The sequence below is a fragment of the Thalassophryne amazonica genome, chromosome 5, assembly GCF_902500255.1.
Source record: "Thalassophryne amazonica chromosome 5, fThaAma1.1, whole genome shotgun sequence".
Taxonomy (NCBI): Eukaryota; Metazoa; Chordata; class Actinopteri; order Batrachoidiformes; family Batrachoididae; genus Thalassophryne; species Thalassophryne amazonica.
In genome coordinates this window covers 92,737,701-92,755,492 of record NC_047107.1, presented here as the reverse complement: position 1 = coordinate 92,755,492, position 17,792 = coordinate 92,737,701, and the positions used below count along the sequence as shown (strand labels likewise).

At 40.0% G+C, this 17,792-nt stretch overlaps 1 protein-coding gene across 2 annotated transcripts in view; it reads right to left on the bottom strand.

Annotated features, from left to right (window-relative positions):
* nf2a (neurofibromin 2a (merlin)) overlaps nucleotides 1-17,792 on the bottom strand; it is a 130,464-nt gene that overhangs the window by 107,982 nt on the left and 4,690 nt on the right. For both annotated transcript variants that reach the window (XR_004560859.1, XM_034170897.1), the window contains exons 2-4: nucleotides 16,655-16,780; nucleotides 16,409-16,531; nucleotides 6,655-6,738 (exon numbers count right to left, since the gene is read on the bottom strand). Coding sequence is in view for 1 of the 2 variants with exons in the window: in XM_034170897.1 (XP_034026788.1) it covers nucleotides 6,655-6,738; nucleotides 16,409-16,531; nucleotides 16,655-16,780 (333 nt within the window). In the remaining variant the exon portion in view is untranslated. The remainder of the gene's footprint in view (nucleotides 1-6,654; nucleotides 6,739-16,408; nucleotides 16,532-16,654; nucleotides 16,781-17,792) is intronic.

The window sequence follows — 17,792 nt, the reverse complement described above, 5'->3', positions numbered from 1 at the left end:
CCGTGTGCAGTTCTTGGTGACCTCAGCATTGAGGAACATGCATGCTGCATCAGGATCAGAGAAATGTACCACATGACTGTATTGTCATAAATATCATTCCCTCTTCATGGAAGCAGTACACCTTATCTGAAGAACCTCCCAAAGTATCAATTCTGTTGACACAAAGTCATTCCAAGGGCATTAAAGGATTGTCCAGAGAGGCCTGGTACCAAAAACATGCAGTCATCCTCTTTGCATCCTCTGAGTCTTGCTCTATATAATTTGTAAAACTAGGTGAGATGAATGAAGGGCAACGCATCATTTAAATCCCATGACTTTGTTTTATTACTTATGGTTAGATTTAGATTCAGGATAAATCACCTTCTTCATAAATGTGTGCTGTGACAGTATGTTATAAAAAAGGCTTAATCTGCATTTACACATAACGACGGCAAGTCACGAATGCCACGAAGTATACATTCTTGGCCGCTGATCACGAATGAGGCATCAGGTGTCCTCAGGAACTGCTGCAACCTGTTATGATTAATGGCATGTGCTGCTGGAGAATTATCAGGAACCATTACGCACGGACAAGAATAATGTTCCGCGCTGTTGCACGCTATTGCAGGTAACATTCGTTACATTCTGTCACGTTGTGAAAGAGGCGAATTGTCTCCACACACACCCCCATATTCATCCAACCGTCAATTGCGGAACAATTCAGATCACTCCAGTTTGCTCCTCAAAATCCACAGCAGAAGAACTTTGTGATTGTATGCTTAGTTGGGCTCTGTGCCATGGAGTGACGCAGAGAGGAGGAGGAGATGGAGAAAGCCAGATGTCTGGCTTCACACAGTTCTCATCATGCTCGTTTTCCCAAACATCAGGCACATGCAGCAGGTGGAACACCTGCAGGAGTGCGCTGATGAGCACTGGAACGAGACTTTTAGCTGACTTGGCATCACTGTCCTTCTTCAGCATACTGCAGCAATGAAACTGAATGCGGTGCAGCAGGGTTTAATTGTGCGCACGTCAGAGAAGAACGCTGTCACGCCCTATTAAAGATCACCACTAATCAAGACGGATCAACATGCTCAGTTGCGACCTCCACGACATAAGGCGAAATGAGGGTGGTGCGTGACATTTGTGGAAGATTTTTTGACAGCCAAAAACATGCTCCACGAAAATCACGAATATCACGCACCAACATGCATTACTAAGAAACCTATTCAGATGCATTAAGTCACGTTAAGTATGTCAGGAATGTGCCAAGAATGACGCAAATATGACATTCATAACGCGTCTTTCCTATGTATAAACGCACCATTACACAGTGCAGATGTGGAATAATCATGCTGTACACACGGACATGGATACATTGAGAAGACACATCAGTTTATGAACTCTGTTTCTAAAATAGTTAACTGAATAATTATTCAGTTATTCAATGTTCAGCTGTCTTCCCCTAACCACACCCCTTCCACGGACCATATCCAAAACACATGGAGATTTCTGGGTAGATGGATTTCCATAAATGTCAGTTCCAGTGGGAAAGGTGTTAATGCCCCATTCCACAGGGCACTGTTCTATTACGATCCCCCACAATATAGAAAAAGTGCAAAAACGGGATTAATGGCTTACGCTGGCATGCCTCCTATCAGGCAGGCTTATAAAGTGCAGACCTAGCAAGTGGCTAGCTTATAAAGCACATAACTGGCAGCCAGCTCGAAAACTAAAGTAAAGCTGCTTTACTTCAAATCCCCCCACCCCATGGAACACAATCAAACACGTTTCAAGCTGTACTCACTAAGACTACCCCATTTAAAGATGTTTGAACGTGATTGAAGTGATTGAAGCTGTTAAGGCTACGAACACCTGGAATGACACCAACTTGGCGAATCAGGATGAAATTTTTGAACAGCTCAAAAATTTCACCCCAAATTCAAAACTGGTGCCGATGATGGCCGTAACTACTGTGTATACCAAGTTTGTTCAAGACTGGCAAAAGATGGATCAAGAACTAACTGTGATGCTCCAAAATGTACCCCGATTTGCTATTCGGGATGAAATGGGAAGGAACGGCGCTCTGTGGAATAGGGGGATGTTGGGGATGTTGACAAGATGTCTTTGGATGGTGGGTTTGTACTTTGTGTGAAATTAAGACATTGCGGGAATTTTTCTATGGCCATTTGAACCTTCTGTTAATTTTCAGTGCTAAATATCACATTTTTGACAGCAAACAAAAACTGACAAATACACAGGATCACCTTTGTGCACACATGCACACAGATGTAATCGCTGTGTGGAAGTCGGTCAGAGATTGTGGGCACACAATTGTTCCTAGTGTCGACCATATATCAATTTTTATCATCCTGTGTATATCTGTGCCGCAAAGATGCTATGTATCTGTGTGAATTATAGGTCACTTTCTGCTCTGACAGGAAAGTAATTATATAAATGGATCCCCTGTGTGGCTCTACGTACCTGCACAGAGGTATGATTCACATAATGATAATATCCTCTTTTAAACATTAATGCTATCTCCAAATATGCTGTTATGAGACAGCCACATACAGTCATATCTTATCTTTGTCTTTACAGTCCCTTTCAATTACCCCTTAAATCATGAAAAATATGTTCCTCTACACCAGAGGTTTTCAAAGAGGTGGAGAGTGATCTCCCCCTGAGAGAACAAATGAATACCCCCCACTGACGCACATACACACAATTTCAATATCTTCTTGTGTTTCTTTTTATTATTTTACACATCTTAAACACATTTTAAAAGTATTTGTGTGTGTTTTTAAGGAAGTATATGTATTTACACATTTTTACAGCCTTTGTAAACATTTTAAACATGTTTTAAAGAACTTTCTATTCTTCTATTTTTTTTTTATCTTTTGTCATATTTTAAACATTGTTTTTTTAAAACATTTAAACGTCTTTATGTGTTTTTAAACATCTTTGGCATAACTAACACATTTTAACATAAATAATAAGGGATGTATACTAAAAGTAGGCTTTACAGGTTTTCTATTTCTATTTTATTGAGTCTTAAAGTAAATAAATATGAAATTGGTGACTGGATTCTTGATCTCTGGACATAAAACTAAAATCTGTACTTTTTGTCAAAAGCATTTCTTGTCAGACATTAATGGGACAAATCTAACTTCATACCACTGAGCTGAACTCTTACAGCCGGCTGTGCTGCAAGTCAGCATCAAGAATGCAGGATGTCTCATTTTGGGGGGAATAAATGTTTTAGCCTGTCTGTGTTACAACGTTTGGAAAGAGGTGTCATTTGATTTAAACAGTGATTAATTCTGGCCGGACTCTGTCTGGACAGAGAGTGGCGCAGCATTTGTAGTTGTGTGAATGGAACGGAGGACAATTCTCCTTCCTTACCTGCAACAAGACAAGAGTCCCAGTTAGTGACTTTAATCCGCATGAAGGTGACTCGCGATTGACATTTGTAAATGACTTTGAGAGGGGTTAAGAAACGGAGCTGCCAGTTAAGAAAAGCAGTGAAGCAATGAACCAACAAAGCAGTGGATCGGAGCACTGCTTCGTTGTTTCAAGCTTCAACGGAGAGCCGTTACAAAAGCGGCTGATTACTGACCCGCTGCAGGGTCTGTAATTAACGTAAACAAAAATTATCATTTTCCCCATAAAACACCCTCAAAAACAACGGCTGCTCTGAGGGACCGATAAGGGCCTTGTTAAGCAAAAAGGCTATTGAGGTTGGTGGATCGAATCATTTCTTAATGATTCTCGAAAAGAACAGGTTCATGATACCCATCCCTCGTGTCCCCTTGAAGAACTCTGGCGCCCCAGGGGGGTGCGCCTCACACTTTGAAAACCATTGCTCTACACCAGTATAATTTTGTTTGATAGTATTCAAATAAAGGATTAACCTTTTATTGCCAATTTGATGAAAATTTACCTTTGCTGGAAATGATTTTGGATTTATTTTTTCCCATGTGGGTATACAATGACAATCCACTATCTAAGGATCAAACAGCACTGAAGCACAAAATACACTAGTTTTGGCATCATACAGCCACTGAAACACGGTAAACCTTCAATTGTGACTGAAAGTGCCAAAAAAAAAAAAAAAATCATGTAAAAATAGGAAACAAGAAGACACTGATGAACACAGCAAAAAACACAGGCCTCCCCAGATCTCATTGGGAAGAAATCTTCACATATTTCGAATGAAAATTTTGCTGGATATCTGTTATACATGTTAGACAATATACACTCAGGTATGCTGTATCAGTTGTAAATTATAAACTTAATTACAGTTACTTTTTTATCTTACCTGATTTGTCAAAACGAGTGAGTCAGAACACTAACATTTTATCAGAACATTATTGGATGTACTTTTCCTTGTTATAAGTCAGATATTCAGAGTAAATGCAGCATGAATTTACACATGTACTTCTATTCCTCCTTCATGTCATCAACAAGTCCTCACACAGCAAAGTCACTATATGTGCAGTGGAATACCCCCAGTATAAATACTTTACCAGCAATAAAAATTAACTGAATTTTTTTGATATACCCCAGGACTTTAGAAACAATATTTCAATGCAAAGCACATTTTGGTATGTTTTTGATGAGTTCAAAGGGACTACACCTTTATGGCCTGGCATAATGATGATGATGATAATGCTGAGCCATTTCTGTTAACAGTTTCAGCACAAAAACAAGTCATATTCAGAAAAATCCTGCCAAAGTCCTCACAGTAGCTGGACTGCTAAACAACTACCAGTACCATCACCTGTTTATGATGCTAATTTTCTCATGTAGCCTAAAAGTAGACTTTGGTTCCATATTGTCCTTCACAGAGAAAACCCACAACAGAAAGTCCAAGTCTCAAGCTGATTCGCTGACTTTTTTCTTTCCTTTATTCAGATAGTCTCTATCTTGTGTGACCTAGGCATATTAAATTGGCATGGGAAAGACATGTCTCTGAGGGCTCCTAGCCAAATCTTTGAGGCAGAGCTATGTGGGTCTCAGCAGACCTTGTCTGCCTGTCAAAGAACCATCTCCATTCCCCCCTCAGGGATTTCAGAGAGATGGAATCTTTCAACCAAATCGACAGAGTTAACTTTCGGTTTACTGGAGGAGCTTTATTTGTGTGCATGTGCATGTGTTGGAAAGGGGGGGAGGATGTTTAGATTTTTGGTCATTTTTGTTTGGATTAAATCAGCAGCATGCAACATTGTTTTAATTGGAATTATGTTCTTAAGCACACATTAATATAGAGCTGGTCATTTTGAATCTATTGAGACAATAAATCATAGTCCAGCTATTATTTTCTGTCTATTCAAATTGTTAAATAATCACAGAAGCTAAAACCCGGACATTCTGGGTGTCCGGTATGTTCACAAACACACACCCAGTGAGGCACTGGAGTTCCAAAAGGTTGCCAATAAGACGAAAAATGTAAAAACATTAATTATTTGTTTTATATAATGGCTAAAACAGATCCTTGTCATTTGCTATTATATTAATTTATAAACAACAGAAAAGGGACTTACATTTTGGTACGTCACTGCACTGACTTTGTGTACTTCCTCACTCCAGCGAAAAAAATCACGTCAGAAATCTGTCCAGCTTTGGTGCGTCACTGCTGCTCTGATATCAACAATCCAACACGAACTTTAAATAGGAGTCCAAAAATTATTCTGACGATGTCTTCCACAATGCCGTGCACCAGCTTCACATACTTCCAAAAAAAAAAAAAAAAAAAAAAGACTGTGTACTTCCTCAGTGCAGTGAAAAAAAAAATCACGTCAGAAATTAGTCCAGCTTTTCATTCTAACTTCTCCTAACAGCTCTTCATGCCTCCAGATGGCTTATAGCACAGTGGATTTATTTTGTGCGCGCACGCGCCTTTGTGTGTGTGCATGCGCACGCGTGTGTGCGTGTGTTCGGAGAAATAGCACCGTCAATTAGGTCCTCCAAATCGTCGTCCGTCAGCAAAACAAACTCCGCATGTTTAGCTAAACGCTGCCCGCACTAGTGGGCGGGGTGTGCAGAGTGCAATGGCACGAAATGTATGGAACCAAATTTGCACGCTAAATGAAACCAAATTGCACTCTAAATGTAATGCAACACAAATGGGATGAATAATCCATGTCAAGTGACATACAAAGCACCAATTAAATGACATATATAATTATATTCTATAATTCCTCTTGAGAGATGAGGATAGATCGATTGTCTGCATGCGTGACTGCCATCTGGACCCATGGTGGTTATGTGGTGTGGTGTATGTGCTGAAGTGCAATACCAGTACATGCTCCCAGACTTGACTTGACTTGAGTACTGACTGAGACACATACTTTCCCTGTGATGACTATAGCTATGAAGTATTTGTTTTATTTTCATTTTATCATTTTAAACAAGCAGCACATTACTTTAATATTTTGCATGATAAGGAAAGCCAAGACCTGACTGCATTTTTGCACATTATTTGTTGAAAAAAGATTTAAACATTGCTTTGCTGAACACATGCTAAAGCACATTATACAAAAAACAGTTACTTGGTCATTCAAATGTTATGTTGAAAACAGGGAAGGTTTTGGAGGTGAACACATGGAAAGATTTTGGTTGCAAAAAAAACAAACAAAACAAAACAACAAACTTATTAAAAACAGTGCTAACCTTTGCATGGACAGCATAGGAGGCCAGCAGCACAGACGCCTCAGGTGGACAGTGAATTTCTTCCTCAAGGATCTTCTTCTTCACCTATGCAGTTACCAAATGCAGTCAGTTATTACATATTGATGGTTTTGGTGCAAACTTCCTCATTCCACTATTAAGTCTCTTTATCTTGTGTCCTCTGTCCAGGTGTCACATCAATCACATCTGCAGTAGTTGCCAACTTATCCAGTATCTCTTCAATAAAATCCAGCTAATCACCTCTGTGAATTTCACCCAAATCTTCCTTCCTCAACTTCCACAATCTGATCCTTGATCTCTTCCTCATCTCCCAAAATCATCTGAAGAATGATGTTGTCTAGTGATTAAAGTGTTCGACAAGACTGATAATTTTCTTCAATCTTGCGCCTTAAATAACTGAGTCGCTATTCACAGATTATAATGACCCGCGCTGTGCCACTCAGTCACACTACAGACTTTATGAATGAAGTTCAGTCAACAAAGGTGAATCTTGTAAAAGTATGTGGTGTCCACACACTATCTATCTTCAACTTAAATAGAACATCTTTAACAGGAACAGTGCACAGAGGAGCTGGTCCAGACAGACTCCGCAACACTTACCATAGCAATACTGAATGCCCATATATGGCACACATAAAAAGTTAACTTTGATCAATCGTTGTATTTTGCTACCAAATTTGAATGTGATGTGAAATTTTAACATGATTTTCTTCAACAATCATAAAATTTTGAGCATACTAGCCTGAGAAGCAATAGATATAATTATTGCTCAAAAAAACCTGAGACATTATAGAGCTTACACAGCTGTTTGGGCTTCATAAAACAAGCACAAGGCCAGAATTACAGAGTGAAGTATAAGGTGCACAGTACATTCACATAAAAGCAGAGGATCATGTAAGCAAATGTCTATTACTTTACATACATTCAACACAAATGAAAATGTCTGATCATGCTATAGATTTGCAAATACAATATTGATTGAATACATGCGCACGATGTGATGATTAATGCAACGCTGAGGCTCGCTGTAGGAGGCTCTGAGCTTCCAAACACCTGGGGCCACTACCTTGGACCAGGTGGACCTGGAACAAAATTGGTGTGACTGGTCCTGACCAGGCTTAAAAAAATATTTCTCTAACCCTGCAATGTTTGCTCGTTATGTTTTTCCTGCCACCACCTTAGGTGCCAATCTCTTGCTAAATGAATCTCCTGCATAGAACAGAGACCACCTGGGTGGTATACGTCACCCTGTGCTAATCCTTTGTGTTAAAATACGCATTCACCACAGCCATTTAGATCCTTTTTACAAAATTCACCCCCATCTGCCTTTCCACATTCCTCTGCAAGACATTATCTATCACCTCTGCCCCTTTCACCAACATGACCACTGAAGTCTGTTCAAACACTTTTTTTTCTTGGGTCCAACCTCATCTAACTCAATCCAAAAACCATATTACTTTTGGGGCATAGTTCCTGCTTTATACTTATCAAAGATGTGGTACAAGGCTGTGAAATGAAAATTGTGAAATCTGAGGAAAATTTGCAGGGGGTCTGCTCCCCCGAGGAGCCGGGGTCTAAGGCCTTGTGGGGCTCCAGAAACCAAATTAAAAATTTTCATCTACTGATACATTTTCAACATCTCCTGGAAGAACAAATCTCAAAATTAGTGCATATTTAAATGATCCTAGATTCAACCTTTCATTTGAACCGTCAATGATCATGTTGAAACAACAGAATACGACGTGGAAGTAGGACCTGTTATGATTTTCCTTTTAACTGTAAACCAAATTATGCATTAACTCAGAAAAATTAAACTATATCAAATTCATTTAGACTGAAAAGACTGTTGACGTATTTCAAAAACCACAGCTAAAGCTTGTAGAATATTTTAAAAATCAGGGTAAAATATCAATAACATACCTTATAGTAAAAGCCACACATTCTTGTGTAAATTCCTGTAAATCCACTCAAAGCCACAGTGTCTTTTTTCCCATGAAAAAGTCTACATTAATAAAAACTAATTTACATTCTTGTGTAAATTTATGTAGCCTAAATTCATTCAAAGCCATAATGTCTTTTTTCAATGAAAGAAAGTCTAGATTAATGAAAGAAAAAAAGGCACATAATCTTTTCTGAAATCCTGTTTGAGCAACACAATGTTTATTTTCCAGAGAGAGAAAAAAATTCTTACCAGTTCACTTTTCCCGTTTATCTTTCAGGTGTGTTCATGAAGCCAGCAACAATTCCACGGATTCTTGTCCTTATCACACGTTTTCAAACCGTCTTTCTCGCTATCTTCACTCTGTCTGATGTCGCTCCGTGACACAGACATGCTACAAAATTCTTCTTTTAAAAACTTGAAAGTTCTAAAAGTTTGCGATGTACATGCTACGTTTAGCTAAGCTTCGCACAGGAGCCACACAGTGTCACCGCAGCAACCAACCAGTCCCGCTTTACGACAGCTGTCGTAACAGCCAGGCTTTGAGTGGCATTTATTCTCCTCGAAACTCCACGGATCCGACGAAAATGATTTGTATCTGTAACACACAGATCAGTGTCCACGGACTTATAAAACTTGCATGATGTCGTAAAAAAAAGAACGCTTTGCAATAAGCATTTTAAAAACTCAGTAACGATCACGATTAAAGAGTACAACACTAACACCCCCACCCCCTCCCCATGATGAAATCCGCGGAATCCCACGGATCCGCGGAGTTTTCACAGCCCCGGTGGTACCAAAGATGACGGGATGTCTTTGGTGTCAGGTCTCTTCAGGGGATCCTTTGGTACTGCTGGAATGACTTTATATCAAACAAATGAGGTAGACTGAGATGAGAAGTATCACATGCATTGTGAGGGAACATCAGCTATGACTTTTTGGGCATGTTGTGCACCTCTCTGGTTATGATTCAATATGCAGCTACCTCAATGTTGAGGACCCCAGCAGCTGGAGAAGGCCAAGGGGATGTCCACACTTCACTTGGCTGTAGCAGATGGATGACTACTTCCAGATGTGGGAATGGATCAGTTATCTGCCTGGGTGGTTCGCATCCAGAACCCAGGGCAGTCCCATGGTGTGGTGGATGGGGCATCGCCGCATGCTCCCAAACTACAACTCTTCTTTTTTAGGGTTCCCCTTACACCATATTTTTCTACTATCCATATCATGGCAGAATAGTTTACAATCCTCTTCTAATGTAACTGGCCTTACTCTCTTTCCACGTAAGCCCATCTTCCATTGCCGATTTCTGACATCTAACTGTGTACATTTTCGGCAAAAAAACAACTGAATATCCAAACAGGGCATGAAAATGTGTCTAATCTGGGATAACAGTAGCACTGTCAAATGCAGTAAATGATTAGCAAAATTTTGAACATGTTCAAAAAAAATAGTGACATTGCGACACAACGTGATCCACAAAAGTGAATACTCAGATGTAAGTTACAGATTCTTAACAGGCCCCTGATTGTCTCCCTGTGTTCAGCATTTGTCAATAAACAAGCGTGTAAAGTTGTGAATGTCACACACTGTCAGCCGGCACACCTAAGTTCTTTTAACTTCCGTGTGTGTGCGCTGCTCTGAGCTCACAGTGGCCTCACACACGCCCCCACTGACATTTTTCCTGTTTCATATTTATTAAATTTGCAAGGGTACCAAATAAACTATCCTTGTGTGTCTCCATGTCATGTCCATCTGTAGCTCATATTCAGTATAATTTCTTTTCTATGTTCATGTTGAATGATCTGATGGAGTGGGGATTCCCAGCTCACATGGCCTATTTACATGAATTTGCATATTTAAATAGGGGTGTGGAAAGGGAGAAGCTTAGTGCGGGTGCATGTGTGCTCAATCCATGTTGATTGAGATACACAAACGGAATGTGCTTGGATCCATGTGTACGCACACTTTGATACATCTGAATGTTTTTTGTGCTTACACCAGTTTCTGGGTTTTGGTGTATGCCATGCTTTAGCAGGAAATCCATGCAAGTCTTTGTACATAAGGCCCTTGGTGTGTAATTGTTTGACATTATAATGTGAAATTTGACACTTGTTGTGGACAATCGAGCCCGATTTTGTCATTACAGCAATCAGGGTGTCAATTGGCCAGAAATTGGCAATGACAGAATGGCTTTCCTCTCCCATTATCTACAGACATGCCTTCCTCCTGTCCTGCTCTTCCTACACCAGGAGAACATTTCCTGTAGATGCCCTGCTAAACAACAGCACTGTAGCGATGATTCTTGATCAGGTTTCAACTGTTCCCATATGGAAATCAGATTTGTGAAATGCATTTTTGATTTGGCACATTTACCTTCTTTTATCCAGGCTTGGGAATAGCACTAGCTTGTGCACCCATCTTCTTAATTTTAATGATCTTTGAAACAAGACATTCTGCCAAATAAATAAATACTGCAATATATAACCACTTGGGGAACTATTAGACACTGAGCCAGGAACTATGTCTCTTGGTAAGATCACTAAGCTGCTCTGAGAGTCAGCCAGCTATTCAGCAGTGCTTAATAATACAGCTGCTCTGATCTGGTAAGTGGCTAGGGAGAATGCAATCATTTTTTGAATACATGTTATTTCTGTGCCTCAGAAAAGCCATATTTGATAATTCACTGAAGCAGGTGGTAAAATATCAACAGGCCTAGTGACTACCCAATGGTCAATTAGTATCTCTATGACTGTTTTTAATCACAGCAAAACAGTGAAAAAGCTCAGCCGAAATCTTACTGAAAATCTAAATGAGGAATTTGCACTTTGAAGACATTCCAACAATGAAGGAATATATACACCTGCAAAAGATGTGTTTTTCTCCTCAGGATTTCTGTAGCACAATTAGGCATGGGTTCTCTTCCTTAGGTCTGTGACGTTTTTCCATCGCAAATTCAAAGCCAGGTCTCCATTTTCTCACTCATGTGGAAACTGTGTAGATTTAACTGGCATGGATCAAAGTAATAAACATGAGCCCTTGAAGCAGGGGTAATCCCTTCAAACAAGCTCCCTCCACATTAAACTGCTACTTCTTACCAGGTGTCACTACCATGTCAAACTAATTGAATCTTGCACAGCTAACTATACAGTGCAGAGCTGAAGAAACAAGTTACCCTCTGTAAACACGTCAGCATCTACTCTATAAGGGGGCAATATCCTTTGAAATAAGAGCTGCACAAGTAACTGAATTTTAATCAAAACTGTGATATGATCTTGTGTGATTATGTAACTGCAATAGGCTGCGATTTATTTGAACAAGCAACATAGTGGCCACCAGGACTCTGTGATTAGCATAAACATTTCATAAGCTGATGCCAAGTTGAATGGTATATTTCATCTTTCAACTTGTGCAAATATTCTTCTCACTGCACTCATAAACATTAATTATTTGTACACTGTCACTACCACCTAAAAACACACTTGCAGTGGCGAAGAGAACACTGCCTTATTGTGTGATGGAAACTGATGTGCCTCATGTTACAATATTTGTAAGTATGATGAAACAGCAATTATAAATCTTGAAGAGGTGTTTGCAATATTTTAATCAAGCGCTATTCATCTTCATTCTGTGATTCTAACTGGGTTTTAAGGGCTCACACTGAAATGCAGCCTAGGGCTCCATGGCCACTTTAACCTGCCCCGACCAGTTCAACATGAATAATAAATATTTCTATGTCCAAAATTTTTGATCAACAAGGAGCAGTTCATAAACAACAGTTACATACTGTGTTATATTTGGTCTAATTAAATTAACAGTTCCCAAGGCGTTTCCCCGGAGGAGCTGGGGGAGGTGTGTGTGGATCGGGAGGTCTGGGCGGCTTTGCTTGAGCTGCTGCCCCCGCGACCCGACTCCGGATAAAGCGGAAGAAAATGGATGGATGGATGGATGGATAAATTAACAGTTTCAATACTAAGAGAAATTATACAATACATTAATTGAAATGAGTCATGGCCTTTTTCGCTCCGTTTTTTAACTTTAATTGTGCATATTGGGCAATGAAAATAGTCCATATTAAGCTCTTGATCAAATGATATCATTATTAAAGGGGCCACATTCTTCAAAATTAATTTTAATGTACCTTTTACAGGTTCATGTGCTTGAGGTATCACGATAAACATTCCCAAAGTCCCACAGTTCTGTGCTTACAGAAATGATCCTGCTATAAACCTAATACTGACCTGACACAGCTTGGTGTAGAGTTCTGTAACATATGTAACAGACTTAGCCTCAAAGCACTTTCATTTTGCTTCTGAATATTAAAACGCCACCTTCCACTAAATGGCTCAGGATTTTCAAATCATTCCAAAACCCTCAGACAAAATAAATAAAAAAATAAAAAAACAAGCAAATAAATAAAAATTTAACCAAACGTGCAAACTGAAAACTGCTGCATCAGCCAGCAACTCCACAACTTTGTTGTATTTTAATTGTGTTACTAAATAAATACTAAAGTACATGTCACAACACTTTTGTTCATTAAGCTTTGATAACAATAGAAATAGACTTACAAGACCATATATTTAATGGCCCAGTCATACGGCACTTAACGAAGGGCAACGAAGCACTAACGAAACAAGAAATCTGGACTTTCGTTGACTTTTGTTGGCATCGTTTAACCTTCGGGCAGCTTCGTTCCTGCAGCTGGCGCTTTGTCAGGATTTTTAAACTGTTGAAAAATTTGAACAAAGGGCAACGAAAACCTCAATTCGTCCCTGTTTCGTTTTGCTGTTGTTCTTGACGTTTTTTAATCGTTTGTTTAGTTTTTGTAACGTTACTGTTTAGTTTGACTTCGTTCGATCAGCTGAATGTTTTCACACAGTGCAGAAGCCAGTTTGTGAGCGCTGAGGCTGCTGCTGCGTTCATGTACCATCAGAAATTACAGGGCAAACTCAGCCTGTTTGCTTGGATTTTTTTTTATCTGGGTGGGGAGTCAGCTTCACTGGGCTCAGGCACCTTATATAGGGAAGAATTAATCTTGTGTGTGGATACAATTAATTATTTTGCCACAAGCAACTGCTGAATTTGAAACAACAAAAAAGTTGTGTAATTTCCGACGGTACATGAACGCAGCAGCAGCAGCAGCTGCTGCATGCGCTAATTATTTTTTATTAAATATACATCCAAAGACATGCGGGTTAGGTGGATTGGAGTCTTTAAATTGTCCGTAGGTGTGTGTGTGGATGTGTCTGTGTTTGTTTGTCTGTTTGTGGCCCTGCAACAGACTGGCGTCCTGTCCTGGGTGTACCCCGCCTCGCGCTCTATGACTGCTGGGATAGGCTCCAGCCCCCCGCAACCCTTAATTGGACTAAGCGGTAGAAGATGAATGAATGAATAACAATATGAGTGTAGGAATGACAATCCAGCCATTATGTACATGTGGCAACAGGTAGATAATTCAAAAGATTATATAAAAAGCTGTTCTGGAAGGCAGAATTCATGTTGTGAATCAGCTGCAGCTGGTGGAAATAACCGCACGTGAGTCAATGCTTGTTCACACGCACTGATCAATTTACTGCTCTGATATATTCAATCATCTTTACACTTATTTATTCCCCCTTTTGACAGTTTTCTGTTATAAATCAATATATATAGCTTAGAACATAATACAGTGATACAGCAATGACCACGGTACACCAGAGGGTTTTCTTTTTTTAATGGAGCAAGACAGAGCACACAGCGTGTCGACAGTGTGGATTCTGATGATGAACAAGATGATCCCTCTTTTGTTCTCGACGAGGAACCAAAGCAGGTGGGTCCACCGACGTGCACACAGATCTCCACAGCTTCTGTTTGCCGTTTATCCAGGACTCAGGCGCTATGAGCTCCGTCCCAGCGCCAAATCCTAGAACTCAGAGATGCAGACACACACTGCTCCAGCTGTGACTCCAGGCGTGTTTCTTTTAAAGCGTCGAGATCGTTAGCTTCGGTTTTGTTTAGTTCCTCTTTCGTCCCTTGCTTCACAGGCTATTCGGTGATAAAGCTATTTCGTCCGTCCAACGAATTGTGACTTTTTTTTTTTTTACTTTTTTTTTTTTTACCTTCGTTCAGGAATCGTCGTGTGCCGTGTGACTGGGCCATAACATATTGCAATATTTCCCACAACATCAATATAACTTTTTTCATTCAATCATACAGCCAGTGTGAAACTTGTAATTTGCATTTTATTTTTTATTTATTTATATATATATTTATATATATATTTTTTAGGGAATAAAGGTGTGGAGCCAGAATTTCAGTGCCTCACTGAGGGAAACATATTGTGTCCATTTGATAAAATTCCCTTAAGTGTGTGAGATATGTGTTTGCGCGCCCAGGTTATCAATCTTTCTGATAATCACTAACCCAGCTATCATCCCTGTGATGCGCCCAGGTTATCAATCTTTCTGATAATCACTAACCCAGCTATCATCCCTGTGATGTTACCGAAATAGATGTGCCCTCCTTGACTTTATAGGAATTAATGAGAGCAAAGTAATAAACAAGCAGGTGACATAAGGCACTGCTCATTTGTATTTTTAATCCCTTATAGCGTTGACTGTTGAGCACTTTTTCATCTGTGGGACTTTTTTTCGAAGCAAGGTTCCTCCTGAAATAGGTGAACTGCTTTGTCCACCTCTAAAGGGATTAAAGTTACAGAGTGCTCCTTAATGCTCCTTAAGAAGATAAGTGCTTCTTTCCAAATGTTGAGGAACACAAACACACTGCTGTCGTGCGCAAAATAATTAAACCTGGGCAACAGGTTAGATATGAACGCAGCTAGTGGACACTATGTCATTAACAGGGTTAACAGCTAAGATGTTAAAGGCCAATTGGTAAGTGACAAATGTGTTTGGTCGCGCCAAACTATCGAAACACATTTACAAATATCATATTTTGCAAAATGGTGTTGCAGGCTGTGCAGAAATTCCCCAGAGAGCATTAAGTGGAGAGAAAGCACAGCAGTAACATGTTCTGCATCGATTCCACATGGCTGCACACTATCAGATAGGGACAACGGAAAAAAGTGTGTAACACAGTGCTCTCCACAACACCCCAATCTCTGCACAATTATGCCCCCTGCTGGCTCTTTATCAGAATAATATGGAAGCTGGTCATACAGCACACCACCCCAGCGCTAACCCGCTTTGCTCGAGGTTATTACAACAGATCTGTTATGGATCTGCATGTTGGACTGGCACAAATTTTACACTGGTTGTCCTTCCTGATGCAACTCCAAAAGTAAAAAGAGAGCGAGCCACAAAGTGACTTCAAGCCAAGAACCCTTTCAGTGAAGAACCAAGCGTACAAACCACTTTCACAGCTGTGACACCCCATTCAAACGTGCTGTGCCGCACCGAGCCAATGAAACACACTGGCTCACTATGGTGCAGCCTGTTTCTTAAAAAAAACTAATACTGATACTGTCAAGTTTCTAAAATCACCCAACATCATTTTTTTTTACTCTATTCTCCATTTCCCTTGACATGCCACAATTTTAACAATTAAAAAAGCCAAGAAATGCTGTACTCCTACTGGCTTCCCAGTCTACACACAATCAAAACACTGAGCACAAGCACTTCCAGGTCAGACTGTACCTCTATATCCTCACATCAAACCCAGCACGCCCAGAGATGTCAGTTCTTTTATTAGATTAGAAATGTCAGCACACTGATTACTGAAATTAACCTTCAAGGAAACTGCATAGTCCACATTTAAACAAATAAATAAAACAGAAAATCAGCAGTCCTGTCTCACCTGCAGGAAGAAGAGATGCTGTGTGATATCTTGTACTAGCTCCTCCTCAGCATTCTCTGGGTAGAACTTGGCCAGGAAATGAAGTGTGATCGGTTCTTCTTTTGGTACCTCTTGATCCAGAACCTGCAACAACAGGCTGAAAAGATTAACTTGTGGAGAATGGGGAGCTGGCTGCTGCAGCTATGAGTGATGTCCACTTGGATTACGGCGGTTGACAAGGCAAGTAAAATATAATAAATCACTTACTTTTTTGTCAATCTTTAACCAAGCCACTGTGTCCTTGATGTTGTATCGGAGGCCAAAGAACCATGTCTCCCTTAGTCCCAAAGTTCGACATACCAAATCAAAGAGATCTTTTCCCTTCCATTTGACCTACAACATATAAAAGTGTCTTTAATCAATCTGTTCGCAAAAACAGAACATACAGTTACTGGAAGCAAAGAATTGTTGTTGAATGAGGTTCACCAAGCAACACAGTGTATAACACAGAATCAGAAAATCTAAACTATGTTGTAACAGTTAAATATTTAGAATCTGATAAACAGACTGACAGTGCTTATTAGTTGCCTATAATGAATGCCAATTATCAAAATACCAGACCCTCCTTATTCTTTGCTAGTGTGCTGTATCCACAAGATGAAGGGGAACACAGAGATCATCAAAGTATATTTTTTAATGCTGCAACTGGAGTAGAGAAGCTTGAATCTTCGACTGGACTGGGTTGCTTGACACGAGGACGTTTCGCTTCAAATCGCAGAGGCTTCCTCAGCTAAAATTCTTGCTCTGGTGGTGACTTCTGTCTTGACTTGACTGTCCTGACTTCTGTCTTGTAGAGAAGAAAAGAATTTCTTCTCTACAAGAGTCAAGACAGAAGTCAGACCACCAGAGCAAGAATTTTCTTCTCTACAAGAGTCAAGACAGAAGTCAGACTACCAGATCAAGAATTTTAGCTGAGGAAGCCTCTGCGATTTGAAGTGAAACGTCCTCGCGTCAAGCAACCCAGTCCAGTCGAAGATTCAAGCTTCTCTACTATGGAAACCACCTGGACAACTGAGAGCCTACACAGAAACGCTGCAACTGGAGGTGATAGGAAGCGGTTTTCCCCCATATCTCGTGTTACACTGTCTGTAGTAATTCTACTCTTAGTATTGTTTTTATTTATATAAACTAAATCATATTAAAACTGATCTCGCACCAAAGTAGTTTCCAAGTCATAGTCCCTTTCCTCTATTCCACAGAATTTAGAAGTACAGTGGTCCCTCGCTATAACGCGGTTCCCTTTTCGCAGCCTCACAGTTTTGCGGATTTTTTAGTGCAATTTTGCATGCTGCTTCTTCTGTTTTTTTTTTTTAAGAGCGCACTGTCTTCTGCGTCCTCATCAGGC